The sequence below is a fragment of the Pristis pectinata genome, chromosome 1, assembly GCF_009764475.1.
Source record: "Pristis pectinata isolate sPriPec2 chromosome 1, sPriPec2.1.pri, whole genome shotgun sequence".
NCBI classification, from domain to species: Eukaryota; Metazoa; Chordata; class Chondrichthyes; order Rhinopristiformes; family Pristidae; genus Pristis; species Pristis pectinata.
The window spans coordinates 28,923,468-28,951,327 of NC_067405.1; the positions used below are offsets into that span (position 1 = coordinate 28,923,468).

At 44.1% G+C, this 27,860-nt stretch overlaps 2 protein-coding genes across 4 annotated transcripts in view; one reads left to right on the forward strand and one right to left on the reverse strand.

Annotated features, from left to right (window-relative positions):
* rab3gap1 (RAB3 GTPase activating protein subunit 1) overlaps nucleotides 1-8,072 on the reverse strand; it is a 57,006-nt gene extending 48,934 nt beyond the window's left edge. For all 3 annotated transcript variants that reach the window (XM_052028515.1, XM_052028523.1, XM_052028506.1), the window contains exons 1-2: nucleotides 8,042-8,072; nucleotides 7,876-7,931 (exon numbers count right to left, since the gene is read on the reverse strand). In XM_052028515.1, coding sequence (XP_051884475.1) covers nucleotides 7,876-7,931; nucleotides 8,042-8,059 — 74 coding nt within the window. In that variant the 5' untranslated portion in view covers nucleotides 8,060-8,072. The remainder of the gene's footprint in view (nucleotides 1-7,875; nucleotides 7,932-8,041) is intronic.
* Nucleotides 8,073-26,209: 18,137 nt separating this feature from the next.
* The window catches only part of map3k19 (mitogen-activated protein kinase kinase kinase 19), a 31,181-nt gene continuing 29,530 nt past the window's right edge, over nucleotides 26,210-27,860 (forward strand). The window contains exon 1 of the mRNA XM_052027105.1: nucleotides 26,210-26,392. Within this exon, the coding sequence (XP_051883065.1) occupies nucleotides 26,216-26,392 (177 nt within the window). The 5' untranslated portion in view covers nucleotides 26,210-26,215. The remainder of the gene's footprint in view (nucleotides 26,393-27,860) is intronic.

Genomic DNA, 27,860 nt, shown 5'->3' on the forward strand with positions numbered 1-27,860 from the left:
CAGTATGCAAGTTTTTCACTGTACCTCAGTCCAAGTGACAATAATAAACCAATTCCGTAAAGCTTCAACAAAATTATGATGGACAATTTATAATTACGCATAATTCACCATGCCGCCTCACATTATGCACATTTTTATAGATACCAGGCTAGAAATATTTTTTTTAAAATTAGCAGCATTTACTAGTGTTCTAAGTACAAGGATTAAAGGGCTTCACAAGATTCAATTTTTTGTAAAAGTTTTTGTTTTAGACATTTAATTTAATTTTTAATCAATCTGAATGTTTTTTTAATAAATTTTTTGAGATCTCAGCATCTCTGGCAAGGCCAGCCCTGGCCTTAATCTCTAACCGCCCTGGAGAACACAAGGAACCGCTTTATTGAACTACTTCAGTCCTTCTGGTGAAGATATTCCCAAAATGCTATTGAGGAGGGAGTTCCAGGATTCAGAACCAGTGATGATGAAGGAATGGCACTATTTCCTAATCAGGATGTGTAAAATTTCAAGGAAAACAGCATGCACCTGAAGTCCTTATTCTTCCTAGTGTAGGCATTGCAGCTTTAGGAGATGCACTCAGAGTATCCTGGGCAAGAAACTGGAGATGCTGCACATTGAAGCCACTGGGTGCCAGTGGGAATAAATGATTGCTACTTTATCCACTACCCAAAACAAATAGGCTTCTTTGTCTTGGATGGTGTTGAGATTCTTTAATTTAGTTGTACTCATCTGGACAAGTGAACAGTATCCAATCACAGTACTAACTTATCTTTTGTAAATGCCATAAAGGCTTTGGGGTGTAAGGAGGTGAATACCTAGCCTTTGAAATGCTTTTGTAGGCAAGCATTTGCATGGCTGGTCCAGTTGAATTTCCAATCAATGGTGACACCACAGCATATTCATTGAGGGTGATTCAGCAGCAGTAAGACCATTGAATATCAAGGGCAGGTAGTTAAACTCTCTTGTTGGAGAGGGTCTCAGTCCAGCACTTATGCACCACTTATAAGCCTTTGCCTGGCTGCTTAGGCAACTTTTGATTCCAATCTGGATGGTTTCCCATTGAAGTTAAAAAAGATCAGATTTACTGAGCCTTATTGAAGCCACACTATCAAATGTGACCTTGATGTGAACGCTCAAACCATCTCTGGAATTCAGCTCTTTGATACATGTTGGACTAAAGCTACAATGAGGCCTGCAGCCCGTTAATCCTGGAAAATCTCAAATTAGGCTCCCACCCAGAGTACATTCTGTGTTCCTGCTACTTTCAATGCTTCTTCCAAGTATTACTCAATATGGACGAGGACTGATTCATCAGCTGAGGAAGGACAGCAGGTGGTAATCAGTAAGTTTTCGTGGCCATATTTCACCTAATTGTGTTAGACTTCATGCTAAGGACTCCCAGAGTTACTCCCTCCCATATGTATATAATTATGCCGCCCCCTTTGCCATGCCAATAGGACAGGGTATACTCAAGCATTATGATGGAGGAGTCAGGCCTATTGTCGATAACATATAATTCTGAGAGGAAGACCATGTCAGACTGTTGCTTTACCAGTTGACAGGACAGTTCTTCCAATTTGTACACTGGTTCCCAAGTGTTCACAAGGATTTTGCAAGATTAACTGTGCCATGTCCAAATTCAGTGTCTGGGGTCGATAACCATGTTAACTGTTTCATTCTTCCTTTGTTTCAAGTGGTAGTTATAGTATCACTGAGTGGCTCCAAGAATCAACCACTCCGGTGGGTCTACATAGAACATAGAACAATTACAGCACAATTCAGGCCCTTCGGCCCACAAAGCTGTGCCGAACATGTCCCTACCCTAGAAATTACTAGGCTTACCCACAGCCCTCTATTTTACTCAGCTCCATGTACCTACCTAACAGTCTCTTGAAAGACCCTATCGTATCAGCCTCCACCACCGTTTCCGGCAGCCCATTCCACGCACTCACCACTCTCTGAGTAAAAAACTTACCCCGACATCTCCTCTATATCTACTCCCCAGCACCTTAAACCTATGTCCTCTTGTGGCCAACAATTCAGCCCTGGGGAAAAGCCTCTGACTATCTACCCTATCAATACTTCACATCATCTTATACACCTCAATCAGGTCCCCCCTCATCCTCCGTCTCTCCAAGGAGAAAAGGACGAGTTCCCTCAACCTGCTTTCATAAGGCATGCTCCGCATTCCAGGCAGCATCCTTGTAAATCTCCTCTGCACCCTCTCTATGGCTTCCACATCTTTCCTGTAGTGAGGCGACCAGAACTGAGCACAATACTCCAAGTGGGGTCTGACCAGGGACCTATACAGCTGCAACAATGCCTCACGGCTCCTAAATTCAATTCCCCGATTGATGAAGGCAATACACCATATGCCTTCTTAACCACAGAGTCAACCTGCGCAGCCGCTTTGAGCGTCCTATGGACTCGGACCCCAAGATCCCTCTGATCCTCCACACTGCCAAGAGTCTTACCATTAATACTATATTCCGCCAACAATATATTCCAAGAAAAAAGGTTTTGAATGGAAAAAAGGCACAAATGTGGATAACGAGAGAGGTGAAGGCTACAATAAAAGCAAAAGGGAGGGCATACAAGGAAGCAAAAATTAGTGGGAAAACAGAAGACTGGGAAACTTTTAAAAACCTGCAGAAAGAAACTAAGAAGGTTGCTAGGAAAGAAAAGATTAATTATGAAAGGAAGTTGGCAGATAACATTCGCAAGGATACTAAGAGTTTTTTTAAATATATAAGGAGTAAAAGACAGACACGGGTTGATATAGGACCAATCGATGACTGCGGGAGAGATTATAATGGATGATAAAGAGATGGCAGAAGAACTAAATGAGTATTTTACATCGGTCTTCACTGTGGAGGACATCAGCAATATACCAGTCAGTCAGGGGTCTCACGGAATGGAACTGAGTTCAGTTAAGATTACTAGAGAGAAGGTGCTAGGAAAACTAAATGGGCTAGAGACTGATAAGTCTCCCGGACCAGAGGAGGTGCATCCCCAGGTTCTGAAGGAGGTGGCTTCAGAGATAGCGGAGGCATTGGTGCTAATTTTCCAGGAATCGATAGACTCTGGCATTGTTCCGGAGGACTAGAGGGTCGCAAATATAGTTCTGCTGTATAAGAAAGGTGGGAGGCAGCATAAAGGAAATTACAGACCTATTAGTCTGACGTCAGTGGTGGGAAAGTTATTGGAATTGATCCTCAAGGATGGGCTTATGGAATACCTAGAGGTGCAAGGCAAGATAGGTCCTAGCCAACATGATTTTGTGAAGGGAAGATCCTGCCTGACCAACCTATTGGAGTTTTTTGAAGAAATCACAGGTAGGGTGGATAAGGGAGAGGTGGTAGATATTGTGTATTTAGACTTTCAAAAGGCCTTCGACAAGGTGCCGCATAAGAGACTGATTAATAAGGTGAGAGGTCATGGAATTACAGGTAGGATAACAGAATGGGTGGAGCAGTGGCTGGTTGGCAGGAAGCAAAGCGTGGGAATAAAAGGATCTTGTTCTGGTTGGCTACTGGTTACTAGTGGTGTTCCACAGGGGTCGGTGTTGGGGCCGCTTCTTTTTACCTTGTACATTAACGATTTGGATGATGGAGTAAATGGTTTTGTGCTAAGTTTGCGGATGACACCAAGATAGGTGGAGGAGTAGGGAGTATTGAGGAGACAGGAAGGTTGCAGAGAGACCTAGATAGTGTAGGAGAAAATGGACAAGGAAATGGCAGATGAGATTCAATGTTGAGAAATGTGCAGTTGTACACTTTGGAAACAGAAATAAACGGGCAGATTATTATCTAGAAGGAGAGAAAATTCAAAGTACAGAAGTACAAAGGGACTTGGGGGTACTCGTGCAGGATACCTTAAAGGTTAACCACCAGGTCGGATCAGTGGTAAAAAAAAGCGAATGATATGTTGGCATTCATTTCTAGAGGTATAGTGTATAACAGTAAGGAAGCGTTGATGAGGCTCTACGGGGCACTAGTGAGGCCTCATTTGGAATACTGTGCACAGTTTTGGGCCACCTTAGGAAAGATGTGCTGATGTTGGAGAGGATTCAGAGGAGATTTACGAGGATGATTCCCGGAATGAAAGGGCTTACGTATGATGAGCGTTTGTCAGCTCTTGGACTGTACTCACTGGAGTACAGAAGAATGAGAGGGGACCTCATAGAGACATTTAAAATGTTGAAAGGACTGGACAGAGTAGATGTGGTCAAGCTGTTTCCCTTGGTGCGTGAATCGAGGACCAGAGGGCACAATCTTAGAATTAGAGGGTACAGGTTTAAAACAGAGATAAGGAGAAATTTCTTTAGCCAGAGGGTGGTGAATTTGTGGAATTCCTTGCCACATACAGCAGTGGAGGCCAGCTCATTGGAGGCATTTAAGGAAGAGACAGATGGATATCTAACTAGTCGGGGTATCAAGGGATAAGGCCGGAAACTGGGGTTGGGTTTTTTTTTTTGGTTTCCCCCCCCCCCCCACCAATTTCTCATTTCTTTTTCTCTTTTCCTTTTCTTTGGAGCAGACTCGATGGGCCGAATGGCCTACTTCTGCTCCCTTGTCCTGTGATCTTGTGACCTACCAAAATGAACCACTTCACACTTATCTGGGTTGAACTACATCTGCCACTTCTCAGCCCAACTCTGCATCCTATGTCCCTCTGTAACCCCTGACAGCCCTCCAAACTATCCACAACACCCCCAACCTTCATGTCATCTGCAAACTTACTAACCCACCCCTCCACTTCCTCATCCAGGTCGTTTATAAAAATCACAAATAGTAAGGGTCCCAGTACAGATCCCTGAGGTACACCACTGGTCACCGACCTCCACTCAGAATACGACCCTTCAACAACCACTCTTTGCCTTCTGTGCGCCAGCCAGTTCTGGATCCACACTGCAATGTCCCCTTGGATCCCATGTCTCCTCACCTTCTCCATAAGCCTCACATGGGGTACTTTATCAAATGACTTGCTGAAATCCATATACACTACATCTACTGTTCTCCCTTCATCGATGTGCTTAGTCACATCCTCAAAAAATTCAATCAGGCTCGTAAGGCAGGACCTGCCCTTAACAAAGCCATGCTGACTATTCCTAATCATATTATACCTCTCCAAATGTTCATAAATCCTGCCTCTCAGGATCTTCTCCATCAGCTTACCAACCACTGAGGTAAGACTCACCGGTCTATAATTTCCTGGGCTATCCCTACTCCCCTTCTTGAATAAGGGAACAACATCTGCAACCCTCCAATCTTCTGGAACCTCTCCCGTCTCCATGGACGACACAAAGATCATCGTCAGAGGCTCTGCAATCTCCTCCCTTGCCTCCCACAGCAACCTGGGGTACATCTCATCCGGTCCCGGTGACTTATCTAACTTGATGCTTTCCAAAAGTTTCAGCACCACCTCTTTTCTAATATCTACATGCTCAAGCTTTTCAGGCCGCTGCAAGTCCCCACTACAATCCCCCAGATCTTTTTCCGTGGTGAATACTGACGTAAAGTATTCATTAAGTACCTCCGCTATTTCTTCCAGATCCATACACACTTTCCCACTGCTGCACTTGATAGGCCCTATCCTTTCGCATTTCATCCTCTTACTCTTCACATACTTGTAGAACGCCTTGGGGTTTTCCTTAATCCTGCCCGCCAAGGCCTTCTCATGTCCCCTTCGGGCTCTCCTAATCTCTTTCTTAAGTTCCTTCCTTTTAGCCTTGTACTCCTCCAGATCTCTAACATTACCTAGCTCTCTGTACCTGTTGTATGCTTTTCTTTTCCTTTTGACTAGATTTATTATAGCCTTCGTACACGGTTCCTGTATCCTATCATGACTCCCTTCTCATCGGAACATGTCTGTGCAGAGCTCCACACAAATATCCCCTGAATATTTGCCACATATCTTCTGTACTTTTCCCAGAGAACATCTGTTCCCAATTTAATCTTCCAATTTCCTGCCTGAGAGCCTCATAATTCCCTTTACTCCAAGTAAACACCTTTCTAGCCTGTCTGTTCCTATCCCTCTCCAGTGCTAACATAAAGGAGATAGAGTTAAGATCACTATCACCAAAATGTTCACCCACTAAGAGATCTGACACCTGACCAGGTTCATTACCCAATATTAAATCAAGCACAGCCTCTCCTCTTGTAGGTCTACCTATATACTGTGTCAAGAACCCTTCCTGAACACACCTAACAAACTCCACCCCATCTAAACCCCTCACTGTCTGGAGATGCCAATTGATGTTTGGGAAATTAAAATCCCCCATCACAACAACTCTGTTATTCTCACACCTTTCTAGGATCTGGAGTCACGTATTGGCCAGACGAAGTAAGGATGGCTGAATATAACTCCATTGTGGACATCAGTGAACCAGACGGGGTTTTAATGGCTATTGGTTACTTTTGTGGTCATCATGACTTTTTTTAAAATAATTACATATTGTTCACTTTAATTTAGATTCCATGTTGCAGTTTGAATGCAGACCTCCAAATTGTTAACCCAGTTCTCTGAATTACTAGTCCAGTAATTCAACTGCTGCATAATCACAATGCCCTCCATTTTCAGGATTGCACAAAAATAGGTTGTGGTCCGGACAATTTCTCAACAATAGTGTACCAGTAAAAACTTTTTATAAAGTTACCTGTCAAAATGCAACAAGTAAATATGCATAAATTACTAAGTCATACCCGCTTTAATTCATTGTGTTCATTGGCATTAACGTTTGTAAGAAAAAAAAGTGGAAAAATACAAAAAATCTCAGAGCTTTCGTTAAGTCATTGGACATTATTAAATGAATTCTGACCGCTAAAGATGGAAAAACTAAGATGAAATCAACATTCATTGAAAGCTATCAAGGATTCAAAGACCAGATACCAAGAATCTCTTTTCTTTGCACTGGGTTATTCAAAAACATGCTTTTTGTAAGTCTCACTATAACTGAGTACAAAAGTTTATTGTTCATCATTTTTAAAACATGATGCAAAACCTTAATTGATTTTTCTTTCTTCAAACTTGAATATCAATCACAAGAAGCAAAATCTTTCAATCTGGAATACTCTGTAGTTTTCAGAATTAAAATAATTTACAAAAATCTGAAAATTATTGTACTTCCTAATGTTATTTTGATTTGTAAGCATCTTCTAATTGGACACAGGAATCTTTTTTTCCCAGATACCAGCACCCAAGAACTTCTAAAAACACATTACAACAGAAATGCCATTTTGGCTTCTAATAGTAAGTAGCAGATATTTAATTTGGAAATGTATCATGAGTACTACTTTGGAAACTACAAAGAGAAGTTTGTGGCCAAAGCACAATTACTAAATGCAACAAATTGTGAAATGCTGAAATGACTTCAAAAGGGAGTAGATCTGTTAGCTTTAAACAAATAAGAAGCACCTTTAAGATTGCTAGAATAACAGAAAATAACATTTGAAAAAAATTATTGATTATTAGTCCCGAGAAGTCTAAACTGGTTCACAAATCCACGAAACTGAAGTGGACCTCGACATACAGTTAAGCCAGCTGGTCAGCAAGACAAATCAATGTGCAATTGTGTGTGTGTTTCTCGCAGGAGTCAAAACATTATGCATATATCAACATGAAGAGCAATAGTGTGCATCGACGACCCCCGGCGCAAGAGATTAGGGGGCAGGAGGTCTCGAATCTGGAGCCCGGACGGGAGCCGGCGGCGCGCATTGGGCGGAGGTCCCACCTCACGGGGTCCCGGGGGCCGGGAGCGCGCGTCGGCCAGGGGTCCCGAGCGGGAGCGCGTGTCAGCCGAGGGTCCCCAACTCGCGAGTTCCCGGGCAGGGAACGGGGGGTGGGAGCCGCCAACCGTCGCCCCACGCCGGCTCCTACCTCTCCCATTCCGAAGCAGTCGTAAAGTCCGTGATTTCAAACACATCCGACTCCGGCTGTCAGTAGGAAAGAGAGAAAGATGAAGAGGCGTGAGCGAACATGGACCCTCTGTAAGCCGGACATTTCAATCACAAACAGTGTTTTACCAGAAAACAGAAAGCCTTACGTCGCTGTCCGCCGCCATCTTGCGATCTGTCGGTTTGTTTGTCCGCGGTGTCTTGTGGGTAGTGGAGCCGCTTCCAACCGTCAACTGGTGTGGGGTCAGGTCAGCGTCCCATCACTGGTACAGTGTGGTAGGGTGGTGGGGTGGTGGGGGGGGGTCAGGTCAGCGTCCCATCACTGGTACAGGGTGGTGGGGTGGGGTCAGGTCAGCGTCCCATCACTGGTACAGGGTGGTGGGGTGGTAGTGTGGTAGGTTGGTGGGGTGGTGGGGGGTGGGGTCAGGTCAGCGTCCCATCACTGGTACAGGGTGGTGGGGTGGGGGTGGGGTCAGGTCAGCGTCCCATCACTGGTACAGGGCGGTGGGGGGTCAGGTTAGCGTCCCATCACTGGTACAGGGCGGTGGTGGTGGGTCAGGTCAGCGTCCCATCACTGGTACAGGGTGGGGGGGGGGGGGTCAGGTCAGCGTCCCATCACTGGTACAGGGCGGTGGTGGGGCGTGTGGTCAGGTCAGCGTCCCATCACTGGTACAGGGCGGTGGTGGTGGGTCAGGTCAGCATCCCATCACTGGTACAGGGTGGTGGGGGGGGGGGTCAGGTCAGCGTCCCATCACTGGTACAGGGCGGTGGTGGTGGGTCAGGTCAGCGTCCCATCACTGGTACAGGGCGGTGGTGGTGGGTCAGGTCAGCGTCCCATCACTGGTACAGGGTGGTGGGGGGGGGGGGGGGGGTCAGGTCAGCGTCCCATCACTGGTACAGGGCGGTGGTGGTGGGTCAGGTCAGCGTCCCATCACTGGTACAGGGCGGTGGTGGTGGGTCAGGTCAGCGTCCCATCACTGGTACAGGGTGGTGGGGGGGGGGTCAGGTCAGCGTCCCATCACTGGTACAGGGCGGTGGTGGTGGGTCAGGTCAGCGTCCCATCACTGGTACAGGGCGGTGGGGGGTCAGGTCAGCGTCCCATCACTGGTACAGGGCGGTGGTGGTGGGTCAGGTCAGCGTCCCATCACTGGTACAGGGTGGGGGGGGGGGGTCAGGTCAGCGTCCCATCACTGGTACAGGGTGGTGGGGGGGGTCAGGTCAGCATCCCATCACTGGTACAGGGCGGTGGTGGTGGGTCAGGTCAGGTCAGCGTCCCATTACTGGTACAGGGTGGTGGGGGGTCAGGTCAGCGTCCCATCACTGGTACAGGGCGGTGGTGGTGGGTCAGGTCAGCGTCCCATCACTGGTACAGGGCGGTGGTGGTGGGTCAGGTCAGCGTCCCATCACTGGTACAGGGTGGTGGTGGGGGGGTCAGGTCAGCGTCCCATCACTGGTACAGGGCGGTGGTGGTGGGTCAGGTTAGCGTCCCATCACTGGTACAAGGCGGTGGGAGGTCAGGTCAGCGTCCCATCACTGGTACAGGGCAGTGGTGGGGGGGTCAGGTTAGCGTCCCATCACTGGTACAGGGCGGTGGTGGGGGGCTCAGGTTAGCGTCCCATCACTGGTACAGGGTGGTGGTGGTGGGTCAGCTTAGTGTCCCATCACTGCTACAGCATGGTGGTGCTGTGGAGGGAAATGGGTCAGGTTAGCTCCTCATCACTGGTACAGGTCTGAGAGAGGCGGTTTTAGTGAATCAGCTTAGCTTCCCATCACTCGTACAGGCCAAGGGGAGGGGAAGGTGGTGGATCGGCTTCCCATCACTGTTACAGGGCTGTGAGGTGGTGGGTCAGCTTCCCATCACTGGTACAGGTTTGAAGAAGATGGATCAATTCTCCATCACTGGTACAGGCTTAGGGAGACAGTGGATCAGCTTCCCATCACTGGTATATGGCTGAGGGAAGTCGTGGGTCTGCTTCCTATCATTGGTGCAGGGCTGAGGGACGTGGTGGGTCAGCTTCCCTTCCCTGGTACAGGGCTAAGGGTGGTGGTGGGTCAGCTTCCCATCACTGGCACAGGTCTGAGGGACATGGATCAGCTTCCTAGCATCAGCCATCACTGGCACGTGGAATGGTGGATCAGCTTCCTGGTATCAGCCATCACCGGCACTGATAAACAGCTTCTGTCTTCCAATAAGCAGTAAAAGGGACGGATGAGCATCAGTCGTGTGCTTCACATACTCAGTTTATTGAAAAGTGCTCTACCAGCAATGCTTTTGAAATGTAGTCAATGTCTCACTATAGACAATAAAGACAGTTTATTTACAAATAACTCCACAAATAATTATAAAATGTATGACAAGATATTACTTTAATTATGTTACTTTGGAGATAAATATTGTCCAAAGTTTACAAGAATTACCTCACTGTTCCTTAGATATTACTGTGGGGTTGTTTACAGAGAATTTGGAGGGTTAATGCGGAGCAAGGTTAGACATTTAAAGGTTGGTGCTTCTGGTTGTCATGGATTGTACGTTGATTCAGTCTGACCACATTCCTTAACCTGTATGGGAACAACTTACCTTAGAGGCCAGCTAAATCCCTTCCAGGTCTGCCCAGTGGAAATCACTTACCTTCCAGTCCAGATAAATCCACTCCAGGTCTTCCAGGTCTGTCCTTAAGAAGCCACTCACCAAATGTAGCCACTTACCTCGGAAGTGTGGTAAGAGGGCTAGGCTGCAAGTGAGACTGAAACAGCATTGGTTCAAGTTCCCCCCTCCCTAGCATACTACTAGCTAATGTCTAGTCCATTGAGAACAAAGTTGATGAACTAAGAGCGAGACTAACCTATTAAAGAGAACTGAGGGACTGCTGTGCGATATGTCTCACCAAAACATGGCTTACACCTGCTTCACCTGACTGTGCCATACTACCTGAGGGCTTCTCAATTCACCAGATGGACCATAAAACATCCTTAGGCAAAGTAAGAGGCAGAGGGCTCTGCTTCCTAATCAACTCCTTGTGTTGCTCACATGTGACAACCCCGGCAAGTTCCTGTTCAGCCAACTTGGAATATCTAATGGTGAAGTACCGCCCATACTACATGCCACAGGACTTCACTTCAGCTATCCTGATGACAGTCTACATCCCATCCCAGGTGGAGGTGAAGCCTGCTCTCAATGAACTATACTCCGTGATCAACAGCCTTGAACTGGGATACCCTGAGGCCCTCTTCTTCATAGCAGGTGACTTTAACCAGACCAACTTCAAGAGTTTGTTACTAAAATACTACCAGCATGTCTCCTGTCCCACCAGGGTCCCAAACGCCCTTCCATTGCTACACAACCATCAAAGACACCTACTGAGCCACTCTCTGCCCACACTTTGGTAAACCAGACCACCAGGCTTTGCTCCTTCTTCCTGTGTACAAACAGAAGCTGAAATGTGAGGATCTAGTACAGAAAGTTGTACAGTGCTGGTCTGCGGAAATAGATGAGCTTCCATGCATCTGCTTTGAGTTGGTTGGTAGACTGGTTCATGTTCAAAGATTCAGCAGCCAGCCTAGATGAGTATGTCATCACCATCATGGACTTTATCAGCAAGCACGTTGAGGACTGTGTATCAAAGAGGACAATCCGCGTGTGCCCAAACCGGAAATAGATGAACCGGGAGATCCACTCCCTACTGAAGTCCAGGTCTGCGGCATTCAAATCAGCTGACACTGACCTATACAAGAAATCAAGAAACGACCTCTGTAAAGTTATCAGGGATCCTAAGGGAGAATACCAGTCCAAATTCATGTCCCAGATCAGCTGTCAGTTGTGGCAAGGCTTACATGCTATAACAGGCTACATCTCAGTTGGGCAGCATTGCCGACAACAGTGCATCCCTTCCCAATGAGAAAGAGAATTGGAATGTCACTACCCACACCAGTAGCCTCCAATGCACCTGAGCCCACAGTCACTATGCAGAAGTAAGATCAGTCTTCCAGAGAGTGAACCTGCAGAAAGCATCCAGCCCGGGTCATGTCCGTGGCTGTGTCCTTTGATCCTGTGCAGATCAGCTGGCGGGGGTATTTGGAGACATTTTAACCTCTCCCTGCTTTCATCTGAGGTTCCCACTTGCTTTAAGAAGACCACTATCATCCTGGTACCTAAGAAAAACAAGGTAACATGCCCTAAAGACTATCTTCTGGTGGCTCTGACATCCACCGTCGCGAAGTGCTTCAAAGGGCTGGTCATGGCACACATTAATTTCAACATCCCAGACAACCTTGACCCACTGCAATTCGCCTACTGCCATAACAGGTCCACAGCAGATGCACTCATCTCAAGCACCTGGACAGTAAAGACACCTATGTTAGACCATTGTTTATTGACTATAGTTCCACCTTCAATACTATAATTCCAAGCAAGCTCATCTCCAAATTCCTAGACTGGGGACTCAACATCTCCCTTTGCAACTGGATCCTTGACTTCCTGACCAACAGACCACAATCAATAAAAATAGGCAGCCACACCTCCGCCACGATTATTCTCAAGACTAGTGCCCCACAAGGCTGTGTCCTCAGCCCCCTACTCTACTCGCCATATACCCACGACGATGTGGCCAGATTCTGCTCTAACTCCATCTAAAAGTTGGCAGATGATACCACCATAATGGGCCAAATCTCAACGATGAGTTGGAGTACAGGAAGGAGATAGCCTAGTGACATGGTCTCATGACAACAACCTTTTCCTCAGTGTCAGCAAAACAAAAGAGCTGATCATTGACTTCAGAAAGGAGGCCGGTGCACATTCTCTTGTTACATCAATGATACTGAGGTCGAGAGGCTTGAGAAATTCGAGTTCCTAGGAGTGAACATCACCAATAGCCTGTCTGGGTCTAAAGCTCACCAGCGCCTCTACTTCCTCAGGAGGCTAAAGAAATTTGACATATCCCCTTTGACCTTCATCGATTTTTATCCATGCACCATAGAAAGCATCCTATCTGGATGCATCACAGCTTGGTATGGCAACTGCTCTGCCCGTGACTGCACGAAACTCAGCTGTGGACACAGCTCAGCACATCACGGAAACCAGCCTCCCCTCCAAAGATTCTGTCTATACTTCTCGCTGCCTCAGTAAAGCAGCCAACATAATCAAAGATCCCACCCACCCTGGACATTCTCTCTTCTGCCCCCTCCCATCGGGCAGAAGATACAATAGCCTGAAAGCACATACCACCAGGCTCAAGGACCGTTTCTATCCCACTGTTATAAGACTATTAAACAGTCCCCTAGTACAATAAGATGGACTCCTGACCTCACAATCCACCTCGTTTGGCCTCCCACCTTATTGTCTACCTGCATTGCACTTTCTCTGTAACTGTATCAGAATCAGGTTTAGAATCACTGACGTATGTCGTGAAAATTGTTGTGTTGCAGCAGCAGTACAGTGCAAGACATAAAAATTACTATAAGTTACAAAAGTAAATAAACAGTGCAAAAGAGGAATAACGAGATGCTGTTCATGGACCATTCAGAAATCTGATGGCGGAGGGGAAGAAGCTGTTCCTGAAACATCGAGTGTGGGTCTTCAGACTTCTATACCTCCTCCCTGATGGTAGTAACATGAAGAGGGCACGTCCCGGGTGGTGAGAGTCCTCAATGATGGATGCACCATCTCTTGAAGATGTCTTCAGTGGCGGGGAAGGTTGTGCCCATGATGAAGCTGACTGAGTCTGCAACCCTCTGCAGCCTCTTTTGATACTGCACATTGGAGCCTCCATACCAGGCAGTGATTCAACCAGTCAGAATGCTCTCCACCATACATCTATAGAAATTTGCAAGAGTCTTTGGTGACATACCAAATCTCTTCTAATGAAGTAGAGCTGCTGGCATGCTTCCTTCATGGTTGCATCAATGTGTTGGGCCCAAAATAGATCCTCTGAGACATTGATTCCCAGGAACTTGAAGCTGCTCACCTTTCCACCTCTGACCCCCCCAATAAAGACTACTGTGTGTTCTCCCAACTTCCCCTTCCTGAAATCCACAATCAATTCCTTGGTCTTTCTGACATTGAGTGCGCGGTTGTTGTTGCAACACCACTCAACCAGCTGATCTATCTCACTCCTGTACGCCTCCTCATCGCCATCTGAGAGTCTGCCAACAAACGGTGTTATTGGCAAATTTATAGATGGTGTTTGAGCTGTGCCTAGCCACACAGTCATGAACATAGAACAATACAGCACAGTACAGGCCCTTCGGCCCACAATATTGTGCCGACATTTTATCCATCTCTAAGATCTATCTAACCCTTCCCTCCCACATAGCCCTTCATTTTTCTATCATTCATATGGCTATCTAAGAGTCTCTTAAATGTACCTAATGTATCTGCCTCCACCACATCTCCCGGCAGTGCGTTCCATGCACCCACCACTCTCTGTGTAAAAAAACTTACCTCTGACATCCCCCCATACCTTCCTCCAATCACCTTAAAATTATGCCCCCTTGTGTTAGCTATTTTCGCCCTGGGAAAAAGTCTCTGACTGTCCACTCGATCTATGCCTTTTATAGTTTTGTACACCTCTATCAAATCACCTCTCATCCTCCTTTGCTCCAAAAAAAAGCCCTAGCTCACTCAACCTATCCTCATAAGACATGCTCTCCAATCCAGGCAGCATCCTGGTAAATCTCTTCTGCACCCTCTCTAAAGTTTCCACATCCTTCCTATAAAGAGGTGACCAGAACTGAACACAATACTCCCAAGTGTGGTCTAACCCGAATTTTAGAGATTTGCAACACTAACTCACAGCTCTTGAACTCAATACCCTGACTAATGAAGTCCAACACATCATATGCCGCCTTAACAACCCTATCAACCTGCGCGGCAACTTTGAGGGATCTATGGATGTGGACCCCAAGATCCCTCTGTTCTGCTAAGAGTCCTGCCATTAGCCTTGTATTCTGCCTTCAAATTCGATCTACCAAAATGTATCACTTCACACTTTTCCAGGTTGAACACCATCTGCCACTTCTCAGCCCAGGTCTGCATCCTATCAATGTCCTGTTGTAACCTACAGCAACCTTCTACACTTATCCACAACACCATGGACCTTCATGTCATCTGCAAACTTACAAACCCACCCTTCAACATCACAAAGAGCAGGTGTCCCAGAACAGATCCCTGCGGAACACCACTCGTCACTGACCTCCAGTCAGAATGTGCTCCATCTACCAGCACCCTCTGTCTTCCATGGGCAACCCAATTCTGAACCCACACAGCCAAGTGTCCCTGGATCCCTTTCAAGTTTCCTTGGACTTTCTGAATGAGCCTTCCATGAGGAACCTTACGAAATGCCTTACTAAAATCCATGTACACCACATCCACTGCTCGACCTTCATCAATGTGCTTTGTCACATCCTCAAAGAATTCAATCAGACTTGTGAGGCATGACCTGCCCCTCACAAAGCCATGTTGACTGTCCCTAATCAGTCTTTGCTTCTCCAAATGCCCATAAATCCTGTCTCTAAGAATCTTCTCCAGTAATTTGCCCACTACTGAAGTAAGACTCACTGGTCTGTAATTCCCAGGGTTATCCCTACTCCCTTTCTTGAGCAAAGGAACAACATTTGCCACCCTCCAATCATCTGGCACTACTCCTGTGGCCAGTGAGGACGCAAAGATCATCACCAAAGGTGCAACAATCTCTTCCCTCGCTTCCTGTAATAACCTTGGATATGTCCCGTCTGGCCCTGGTGACTTACCTATCCTAATGTTTTCCAAAAGTTCCAGCACATCCTCTTTCCTCACGTTGACATGCCCTAGCATATCAGCCTGTCGTACGCCATCCTCACAAACATCAAGGTCTCTCTCACTGGTGAATACCAAAGCAAACTATTCATTAAGGACCTCCCATACCTCTTCCAACTCCAGGCACATGTTTCCTCTTTTATCCCAGATCGGTCCTACCCTCACTCTAGTCATCCTCCTATTCTTCACATACGTACGTGTAGAATGCCTTGGGGTTTTCCTTAATCCTACTCACCAAGGCCTTCTCATGCCCCCTTCTAGCTCTCCTAAGTCCCTTCTTAAGCTCCCTCTTGGCTACCTTGTAACTCTCCAGAGCCCTGTCTGATTCTTGCTTTCTAAACCTTAGGTAAGCTTCTTTCTTCCTCTTGATGAGATATTCTACATCTCTTGTCAACCATGGTTCCTTCACTCTACCATCCTTACCCTGCCTCAATTAGACAAACCTCTCCAGAACCCCATGCAAGTATTCCCTTAACAACCTCCACATTTCTGTTGTGCACTTCTCCAAGTACATCTGTTCCCAACTTATGCTCCCAAGTTCCTGCCTAATAGTATCATAATTTCCCCTCCCCCAGTTAAATACTTTCCCATATCATCTGCTCCTATCTCTCTCCAAGGCTATGGTAAAGGTCAAGGAGTTATGGACACTATCTCCAAAATGCTCTCCCACCGAGAGATCTGAAACCTGATCAGGCTCATGCCTAGTAACAGGTCCAGTATGGCCTCTCCTCTCATCGGCCTGTCCACACGCTGTATCAGGATTCCTTCCTGGACACTCCTAACAAACTCTGCCCCATCTATTCCCTTGACACTAAGGAGCTGCTAGTCAATATTAGGGAAGTTGAAATCACCCATGACAACAACCCTGTTATTTTCGCACCTTTCCAAAATCTGCCTCCTGATCTGCTTCTCAGTGTCTCTGCTGCTATTGGGGAAGGGGTCTGTGGAATGCTCCCAATAGACTGATCACTCCCTGTGTCTGACTTCCACCCACTCGACTCAGTAGATGATCCCTCCAGGATGTCCTCCCTTTCTACAGCTGTGGTACTGTCCCTGATCAGCAAAGCCACTCCCCGACCTCTTTTACCTCTGTCTCTGTCCCTTTTGAAACATCTCAACCCCAGAATATCCAGCAGCCATTCCTGCCCTTGTGACAGCCAAGTCTCTGTAATGGCCACAACGTTGTAGTTCCATGTACTTAGCCACGCTCTAAATTCATCAGCCTTGTTGCTGATACTTCTCGCATTAAAGTAGACACACTTCAGCCCATCCAACTGACTGCAATTTTGCTCCTTCAACTATCCTTCCTCACAGTCTTTCTACACGCTGCATCTACTTGTACACTAAATGCACCAACCTCTAACCTGTCACTTGGTTTCCCATCCCCCTGCCAAACTGGAGTGTAGAGAGAGTAGAGCAGTGGGCTAAACACATATCCTTGAGGTGCCGGTGTTGAGGAGGAGATGTTCCCACTGACTGTGGTCTGTCAATAAGGAAGTAGAGGATCCAGTTGCAGAGGGAGGTAGAGGCCCAGATTTTGAAACTTGTTGATTAGTACTGAGGGGATGATGGTGTTGAACGCTGAGCTGTAATCGATAAACAGCAGCCTGACGTATATATTGCTGTTGTCTAGGTGCTCCAAAGCTGAGTGATAAGCCAGTGAGGTTGCATCCACTGTAGACCTGTTGTGGTGGTAGGCTAATTGCATCAGGTCCAGGTCTTTGCTCAGGCAGGATTTAATTCTAGCCATGATCAACCTCTCAAAGCACTTCATCACAGTAGATGTGAGTGCTACCGGGCGATAGTCGTTGACGCAGCTCACCCTGCTCTTCTTGGGTACCAGTATGATTGGTGCTCTTTTGAAGCAGGTGGGAACCTCCGATTGCAGCAGTGAGAGGTTGAAGATGTCCTTGAACACTCCAGCCAGTTGGTTGGCACAGATTTTCAGTACCCTGCCAGGTACACTGTCGGGGCCTGATGCCTTGCGAGGGTTCACCCTCTTGAAGCATGTTTTGACATTGGCCTCTGAGACAGAGATCACAGGGTCGCCAGATGCTGAGGGGATTCACACAGGTGTGTTATTCTCCCTTTCAAAGTGTGCATAAAAGGCATTGAGCTCATTAGGAATGAAGCATCATTGCCATTTATGCTGTTAGGTTTCGCCTTATTGGAAGTAATGGCATGCAAACCCTGCCACAGCTGTCGTGTATCCGATTGTATCTCTAACTTCACACAGAATTGCCTTTCGCTCTCACAATGGCCTTCTGATGGTTGTACCTGGATTTCTTGTCAGGTTCTTGAACACCACTGATCTGACCCTCAGCAGATTGCAAATCTCCTGGTTCATCCAAGGCTTCTGGTTTGGGAAAACTTGGTATGTTCTTGACAGCACACACTCATCCACACAGGTCTTGATGAAGTCGGTGAAGGCCATGGCATATTCATTCAGATCCGAAGATGAATCTCTGATAAACTGTATAAGATATCTTTATTTGTCGCATGCACATCAAAACACAGTGAAATGTATCTTTTGTGAAGAGTGTTCTGGGGGCAGCCCGCAAGTGTAATAAACTAACATTTTATTCTGTATTCTGTTATTGTTTTCACCTTGTACTACCTCAATGCACCGTTGTAATGAATTGATCTATATGGACAGTATGCAAGACAAATTTTTCACAGTACCTTGGTACATGTGACAATAATAAACCAATTACCACTATTGCATTAGAGTTAGTTTGTCCTCATTTGCAGACTTGTTTTTAACCAATAACCTGATTTTTTTTGATGGGGTGCTAATTGGCACAGTGTTACACTCACTGATGTTTTAACACACTTACAAAGCTGAAATCCCATGCAAGGTGCATGTGCATATTTTCTCCCTCATGAAATAAAATGTTCCTCTGTATAAACTGCTCCATCATGTGGACTATTCAAAAACTACAAACATTAATCCAAAAAATGGTGGAAAACTTTTGGAAGTCTGGTCAACATGAGTTTGAGCCAGGTCCTTAGAGCAATAATTCAACATTTAGCAATTAGTTTTAAATTGTAGGGAAAGTGGGAAGGGATAAATGGAACATCTGTGACAGGCTGCTGGTAGGAGATAAGCTGTAGAGATATTCCAGTCAATGGGCAGTTAGAGGGTGATAATACAACCATAGAAGTATAATATGAAATGCAGAACTGGTGATTCAGGCTGTGTTAAATGAAGAGAGAAAAACTGAGCAATATCATAGATGGATGACTCACAACAGAAATGGCTAATTCTGATACAGATAGAGAAAGCAAGTTACCTGATGTTGTAGAATTTGATATTGAGTCCGGAAGACAGCAATGTGCCCAGACAGAAGATGAAGTTCTGTTCCCCATGTATATAGGCCTCGTTGTAACTATGCAAGAGGCCACAGACAGATCTGCCAGAGTGGAAGTGTCAGTCAGACATGAAAACATTAAAATCTGCACTGGTAGGTCTCTCAAGAATATCCATGATCAGATCTTCCAACACTTCTTTTAGCAATGGGCCTACTAAGGAGAAACGTATCAATGATAAGCCAGCCAGCCTTCCACCAAAAACAGGTTGTATTAAATCATATAATCAGGGTTTTCACAGCACCATATACAAAATTTCAGTTGCTCATAAGCTACTACAGAAAATAAGTTATTAAACTATTAAGTTACCAACTTCTTATAATCTGTATTAATGATGGATGAAGGGACTGAGCATACGATAGCCACATAGGTGAGTTAGCAAATTGTGAGAAAGTTACAAAGAGCCTGCAAAGGTAAAAAGATAGGTTAAATGAGTGGGCAAGAAGTTGGCAGATGTGGTGAAATATGAGAAAATGTGAGATTATCACTGCAGAAGGAAGAATGAAACAGCAAAGGGAGTGAGACTACAGAATATTGCAATACAAATGGATTTAGAGTCCTAATACATGAACTACAACAAGTCAATGTGCAGCTACAACAAGTAAATATGAAGGCATATGAATGGTAAGGGGTAATGATACCCTACTTGAGGACAAGTAGGGTATCATTACTCCTCATCATATGAATGATACCCTACTTTAGACCAAAAAGACCTGACGGTGTCAAAGGTCACTGGTTGAGTAGGTATTGGATTGGCTGTGGTCAGGTGAGGTTCAGGTTGGGTTTTAATTTTATCCACCAGCCAACTTCCAGTTGTCTCTGATGATATTGGCAAGATAAAGGAGTAATCCCATTCAATTGAAACAGAAATATCCTGCGCAATGCTGTATTAAGAATCATTGAGGACTATATCTGACAGGAGCTTCAATACATAGCTCCCAAAGGTCCAAGCGCTAATTCCACCGGATGTTATGCAACTTGTTCAGTTATATGAATAACATACAGTTCCTTTCGGCTTTAGTTGACAGTTATTCCTTTTCAAAGGGCATTTTATGGTTTTTAATTTGCTTGAGTTATTAAATTATTGTCATTCCCAAACCTATGAAGACTAATAAGCCAAATTAGCCTTAACTGCTACAAAGGATAGTAAAAGCTATAGGGTCATATAGCAGGAAAACAGGCCCTTTGGCCCACCAAGTTTGTACCAACTATTAAGCACCCATTTGCACTAATCTTACACTATTGCTATTTTAAATTCTGCCATTCACCTACACACACTAGGGGCAACTAACAATGGCCAATTAAGCTACTTACCCACAGGTCTTTAGGATGTGGGAGGAAACTGACATGCTCACAGGAAGAACATGCAAACTGCATACATGCAGCACCAGAGGTCGTTGGGAGGAGTGAGGCAGCAGCTGTACTGGCTGCGGCACTGCACCTGCCAAACTTAGTTAGACAATAGTAACCAAATTACATATACAAATATATCATTTATTCTGGAATTTCTGAACTCTATTATTTTCCTTATCCAAGTAGTTTGTATAATTCAATAGATACTATAAAAATTATACTGTAATATCATCTATAGCTTCATTGGCAATTTGTGAGTTCTAAACCTACTTCAACACAAAATTTAGACCAGTATTTCACTGTAATATTGAAGGAGCACTGTACTGTTGGAAGAGCTATCTTTCAAACTGAAATAATATATGGTCATTCAAGGTCCCAGTGTCCACAACCAAGAATCAATAAAAAAGAGACACAAGAGACTGCAGATGCTGGAATCTGGAGCAAAAAAAAACACACAGATGCCTCCTGACCTGCTGAGTTCCTCCAGCAGTTTGTTTTTGCATCAGTAAAAGACATGTAATCTTAACATCCATTCATCTTGGGGAACCCAAAATGGCTACTGTGTTTACCAATTTAATAACATTGGCTTTACTTCTGAAATATTTAATTGTGTTGTGTATTCAGATATTCTAAAGATGTAATTAAAAGTTTTATTAGTGTTAATTGCATGTTTATTTTTATTCAAGAAATTCATTTGGCAATTGAATTGGAAAATGAGATCTGGTGTTGTGCTATTCTACCACCTCTTGAAAGTCACAAAATATATCATCTATCTAAAAAACAAAAAGAATATTGTACCGGTAGCTTGGATGAATTGATAAAGCTCATCCATAGGAATAGTTTGTGAGTAATTGAGATATTCAGAATAAAAAGGCATGAAATAACACAAAACATCATATAACATTATATATTATATAAACTTTCCCAAGTTGATATTATGGCAATGTTCATAATATAGAGGTGATTACAATAAGCTGGGTGTCATGGAAGAAAATGTAAGAAAGATTTTTGTTGGAGTGAAAAATGTCAGCGGTTTTAATATTAAGTTGTAACTGTGTATGGAAGGGTTCAATGACAAAGAAATGACGTTTTGTCCGATTTTGCTGAGCTTATCAGACATAATTTGGTTTGCATTCAATTGCTCTTTTATACTAAGGGCACAAGAGACTGCAGATGCTGGGATCTGGGGCTAAAATAGACAGCTGGAAGAACTTAGTGGGTCAAGCAGCATCTGTGGAGGCAAAATGGTGGTCGACGTTTCAGGGTCGAGACCCCATCAAAACTGAGAGTGTCGAGGGAATATATACAAGATGTAGCCAGGATCCAGGTTGTTCCATGACAACAACCTTTCCCTCAACATCAACAAAACAAAAGAGGTGGTCATTGACTTCAGGAAAGGGGGCAGTGTATATGCACCTGTCTACATCAACGGTGCTGAGGTCGAGAGGGTTGACAGCTTCAAGTTCCTAGGAGTGAACATCACCAATAGCCTGCCCTGGTCCAATCACGTAAACGCCACAGCCAAGAAAGCTCACCAGCGCCTCTACTTCCTCAGGAGGCTAAAGAAATTCAGTATATCCCCTTTGACACTCACCAACTTTTATCAATGCACCATAGAAAGCATCCTATCCTATCCTATCCTAACTGCTCTGCCCAGGATGCAAGAAACTGCAGAGAGTTGTGGACACAGCCCAGTGCGTCACAGAAACCAGCCTCCCTTCTATGGACTCCATGTCTTTACCTCTCGCTGCCTTGGTGAAGCAGCCAGCATAATCAAAGATCCCACCCACGTAGGTCATTCTCCCTTCTTTCCCATCAGGCAGAAGATACAGGAGCCTGAGGGCATGTACCACCAGGCTCAAGGACAGCTTCTATCCCACTGTGATAAGACTATTGAACGGTTCCCTTATATGATGAGATGGACTCTTGACCTCACAATCTACCTAGTTGTGACCTTGCACCTTATTGTCTACCTGCACTGCACTTCCTCTGTAGCTGTGACACTTCACTCTGTACTGTTATTGTTTTTGCCTGTATTACCTCAATGCACTCTGTACTAACTCAATGTAACTGCACTGTGTAATGAATTGACCTGTACAATCAGTATGCAAGACAAGTTTTTCACTGTACCTCGGTACAAGTGACAATAAAAAACGAATACCAATACCAATAAAAGTGAGAGGGAGTGGTGATACAGAGGCTGGTAGGTCCTTTCTACTATGTCTTTTAATGATTAGCAAAGTACGATAGAAGCATTTTTAATAAACGATACCAGGAGTTCTAAGAGCTTTTTTTCTGTATTTTTGCAATTATCACCAACAAATTAAATATGAGTTAGAAATAACAGGATTTTCTGTTGAAACAAATCATTTGGTAAGTGGAAAGTGCTGATCAGCCATTATACGGCAGTCTAAATGCAATATTTACTTAAAACATCGTTATTACTTTTCATGTGTAAATGCTGCATTGTGCAATCTATCTAGTGACAATAAATGCGTTGCTTTTGTAAAGCTCCTCAAAATGATTGAAACTATTACTTAGGATTTTTTTTCCCATTGCTCTGTGAAAGCTCTTCTTTGGTTTCAGTGAGTTCAAAAGTTGCTACTGGCAACCAAGCTGTAAACTCTAAACCTGTGGACAGATCACCGAGTCCACGGGAGGCAGAGCTGCAGCTCGCCTTCTGGGTGTTGAAATAGTTCAGCAGTTACACTCTTCAGTAATTCCGAACCCAATGGCTCAACCTCTTAGCTGATCTTTCAACCTAATTTACAAGTTCCAGGAGCTACGTCGATGATCAGAATGTGGTCGTTCCCTTGGTTTCCACTTTGGTTTTGAAGCGGCAGCATTGACAAAGGTAAGACGACACCGACGCACACCAGGAGTCATTGACTATCTTACAAGTTTAAACGGTTGTAGTTATATTATTCATGTTAACCTGAATAACATACGAGAGTTTACATGAAAGTCTCATCACAATTTAGAACTGGCAAAGAAACAAGCAAGCCGGTAATCCAGTTGAAATCCTACCAGTTTGAGGGAAGGCTGTTCGATTAGTAATTTACTATTTAGTTCAGAAATATAACAATGGTTTTAGCAGTAGGCAAACTGTACATGTAATACTGAGGGGATATACCTTTAGAATATGCTAATTTCTGACATTTTATTTGGTGCATATTACAATGTTTTATAGTGGAATGCATGGAATTTATGAAAATAAGTAATTTTAAATTGATCCTCAGGCTGTAGAATAACTATGAGAAGTTCAGCATTTAATGCCCCTCCCTGGTTGTCTGGGGGCAGTTTGTTATAACTAAGTATCTCATTAGATCACCCCAGGGAGTAGTCAAGACTCAACCATAATGGTGTGACACTAAATTCACATGTAAGGAAAAATGGAAGTCTTTCACTTAGTTGCACCAATCGCAAACTCAGGACTCATTTATTGTCAACAAAATAGTCTGTTGTGCACTTTGATGTAATGTAGGAAACAGGCCAGCACCCACAAATATCAACATGATCACAGGCCAACCAACTTATTTAATGATTGTAGTTGAGCGACAAATATTGAATAACTCCCTATTTCTTCTTCAAAACAGTGACATTATCTGGTGTCCCTCTTCACCCTCAACTTCCTTTCAGAGAACTTATACCTCATTTCTTCTTTTGTTCATCGCTATACATTTGGATTTTTCCTGACTCTTTTCATCATGGTCATCTTTATTCTTCTTTTGATATTCATTCCTTTCCCTTTTATTTGCATTGTCCATTGTAACATAGGCCATTCAACACTTTTGCCTATTTTTCCGTTCAAAAGAATAAGCCTAGGCTATATCCTAACTACATCCACTCATCTTGGATCTTTATCGCTTAATAACTTTGGATACCAAGAATCTATCGATCCGCAATTTATTTTTTTAATTGAACAAATATCTGTTGCTTTTTTTGGGAGAGAGATCCACATTCCTATCATTCCTTTAAGTGCTTCTGAACTTCCTACCAGAATTGTCTAGTTCAGATTATAAGGTTACATTTTCTTGTATCAATTCCACTATCAGGGGAAATAGGTCCAATTCATTGAATTAATTCCTTTCAAGATCCTTCAACCGAATGCAATAGATAAGGTTGGAGCAGGTGCATATTAATGTCTGTCTCACCTGGAAGGGCTGCTTAGGTCCCTAGATGGAGGTGAGGGAAGTGGTGTAGGAACAGGGATTGTATTTCCTTCAGTTGCAGGAGAAATTACTTGGGACAGGGAGGGATGGATGGGAAAGATGAGTGAACCAGGGAGTCACAGAAGGAAGCAGAAAGGGGTGGGAACAGGAAGATGTGACTGGTGGTGAGAATGCGGAAATGATGAAGAATGATTTGCTCGATGAGGGGGCTGTTGGGGTGAAAGATACGAACCAAGGGTTCCTATCTCTGTTCTGCTGAGAGGAAGATGGGGCGAGAGAAGAAGTTGCAGGTGATGGCTCCATCAACCACAGAAGAGCGAAAGGCACATTTCCTGAAAAAGGACAACTTTCCAGGTGTCCTGGAGTGGAAAGCCTCATCTCAAGAGCATAGAACATAAGAAATAGAAGCAGGAGTAGGCCATCTGGCCCGTCGAGCCTTCTCCGCCATTCAATAAGATGATGGCTGATCTGGCCATGGACTCAGATCCGCCTCCCTGCCTTTTCCCCATAACCCTTAATACCCCTACTATGCAAAAATCTGCATCTCCCCATTGCCAGTCACTTCAACTCCCCCTCCCACTCCGTCACAGATATGTAATTCCTTAGCCTCCTCCACTACCAGGAGGTCTAAGCACAAACTGGAGGAAAGCACCTCTTTTTCTGTCTTGGAACCTTGCAGCCTAACGGCATGAACATTGAATTCTCCCACTTTAAGTAATCCCCACAACCCTCCCCCAACATACACCCCCCCAACCATGCTTCTTTCCTTCCCTTTCCTAACCCATCTCTCTTTTTGCTACCCCCCTTTTTTCCTCCTTACCTTTGACCCATCCCCCGGTGGATCTGCTCTTCCCATCTCCCCTGCACCTGCCTATTACTATCCCTTACTGGCATCTACCTATCACCACCTTGTGACACCCCACCTCCCCTCTTTTGTCCACCTATCACTGCTCTGCTTTTCCCTCCTATATATTGGGCTTCCCCTTTTCCTATCTGCAGTCCTGAAGTAGGGTCCTGACCCAAAATGTTGATCGCCTGCTTTTCTCCATTGATGCTGCCTGGCCTGCTGATTTCCTCCAGCATCATAGTGTTTTTCGTCTTGGTTCTAGCATCTGCAGTCCTTTGTTTCTACGACAACCTACTTTTCAGTTCATTTCGGCTCATTAGACATGAATAGCATTTACAAATCTTCCTCCTCTCCTCTGGGTTGCTTATAGTTCAACTTAGTCACTAAAACAATAGATCAAGTACCTTTATTATAATTTCCAGTGTTCATAGATTTTCTATTGGCTCCCCCCCCACCTACATAATTTACAATTTGACATTATGTATGATCACTATAATTTCATAGAAGACAGTTGCTTCAGCAGGCCAATTACTAAAAATGGGCACTCACCTGTTTTGATTGATTGGATTCAGTGCTGGGATCATGGCTGCCATGTTTTTCAATTCTCTTGAGACATATTCTTCAGCATATACTTTATGATAAATGGGAAAAGCCAAAATCCATTAAAAGTAGTTTATTGTATGAAGTTTGACACATGTGGTTTCATTTCATTTCTCTGCAAGTTTATTTTAAAATAGCGAAAGCTTTTTTTAATATAAGATCTGATTATAATTTTGATAGGGAAACATGAAAAATGGACAAAATCAATCCAACGCTTGACTGCTTAGTCATTGCATCAAAGGGCAGCCTGGAAACAAGAGTACAAAGTCAAATGCAGACTGAAGAAACCACATCTATGAGTATTGATCCAGAACTCCATAATACAGACTGCAGATCTCCAACTGGACCAGTTCAGCAAACCTCTGCAGAAGTAAGAATTATCTTGCTTCAGAGTTTTATTGATCCAAACCAAAATGAATCTCTTGTTTTTTATTTGTTTAGCAAGATTTCACCTTACTAGTATTCAGACTGAAGCTTCTTTCAAAAGAAGAATGGTGACTGCTCTTTTAACAGCTTAAAAGTTTTTTTAAAAATATGTCTGGCTGGTATAGAACTAATTGCAGGAAATTACTGCATTCTGACTTGTGATTTTTTTTCCATTCATTTATTTTAACAGGCAGAGAGTCATAAGTTATACACACATAATTTGTGACAATGTACATTCTGTAACTGGTGGAGCAAAGAATTAGCTCTAGATAGTTAATTCATTGTGTGGCCTAGCCACTTGATGCAATGATAATCAATGCAGTGTGCAATGGAAGCAAAAACACAATGGCACAACAAACTTTCAGCTGGGATGTATCTCATACTTTGCCACTACTAACTCCCTAAACATTGCCTTTGCCTTCTGTGGATAAGACACCTCTGTTATCCCTTTGTTAGGAGCTGATTTCTCTTTGAAAATTGGAGAAAGTGGAAGTTCTGTTCCCAGAACATGGAATAAAACCTTAGTTCAGGATTCACCAATTATAGGAAATAGTCTCCTGTCATTTACTGTCAGTCCTTCTCAAATCTCATGTTGAAATTACTCCTTAATGTAAGATATCATACTTTATGTAACAATATTTTGTTTGGTACTTTATTAAATGTCATTTGAAAATCCAGATATCCTTCATTACCACAATTGGTATCTCATAGTCCGGCATATCTCTCATTCTGACATTACAATTAAGCCAAAGGATCAACCATATTTCAATGTACAGAAAAGCATGCTAGAAACAGCATAAAGCATACAAAAAAAAATGAGATACCACCTTGCCAAGTTCCAACACAGTACCTGATATGTACTAATGAGCAAAACAAAAATACAATAGACAGAACTATGTGATCCCACAACTAATGATTAGATCAAAGCTCTACAGTCCTGCCACATCTAGTTATGAATGGTAATGGAGAAGAACATCCTGATCCTCAATAATGGTAATGTCCAGCATGTGAGTACTAAAGATGCAAAAGCAGGAGTGCTGAGTAGATGATCCATCTTGGCTTCCTCACTGTCACAGAAGCCAGTCTTGAGCCAGTTAGATTCATCCTCAAAATATAAAGACAGCAACCAATTACAGCAAAGGCTACAAAACCAGGTAATATGCTGGCCATAGTACCAAAGACTTGCACTCTAGAATTAGGCACATCTCTAGCCAAGCTGATCCAATACAGTCACAATACTGGCATCTAACTAATGCTGTAGGCAATTACACAAGTATGCCCTGTCCTAAAAAAAGCATGACAAATCCAATCAAGCAAATTACCACCCAATCAATTCTCAATCATCAGCAAAATAATGGAAGGTGTTGCATCCACAGCGTTGTTGGATCACTAAATGCTGACCTTGACAGCAA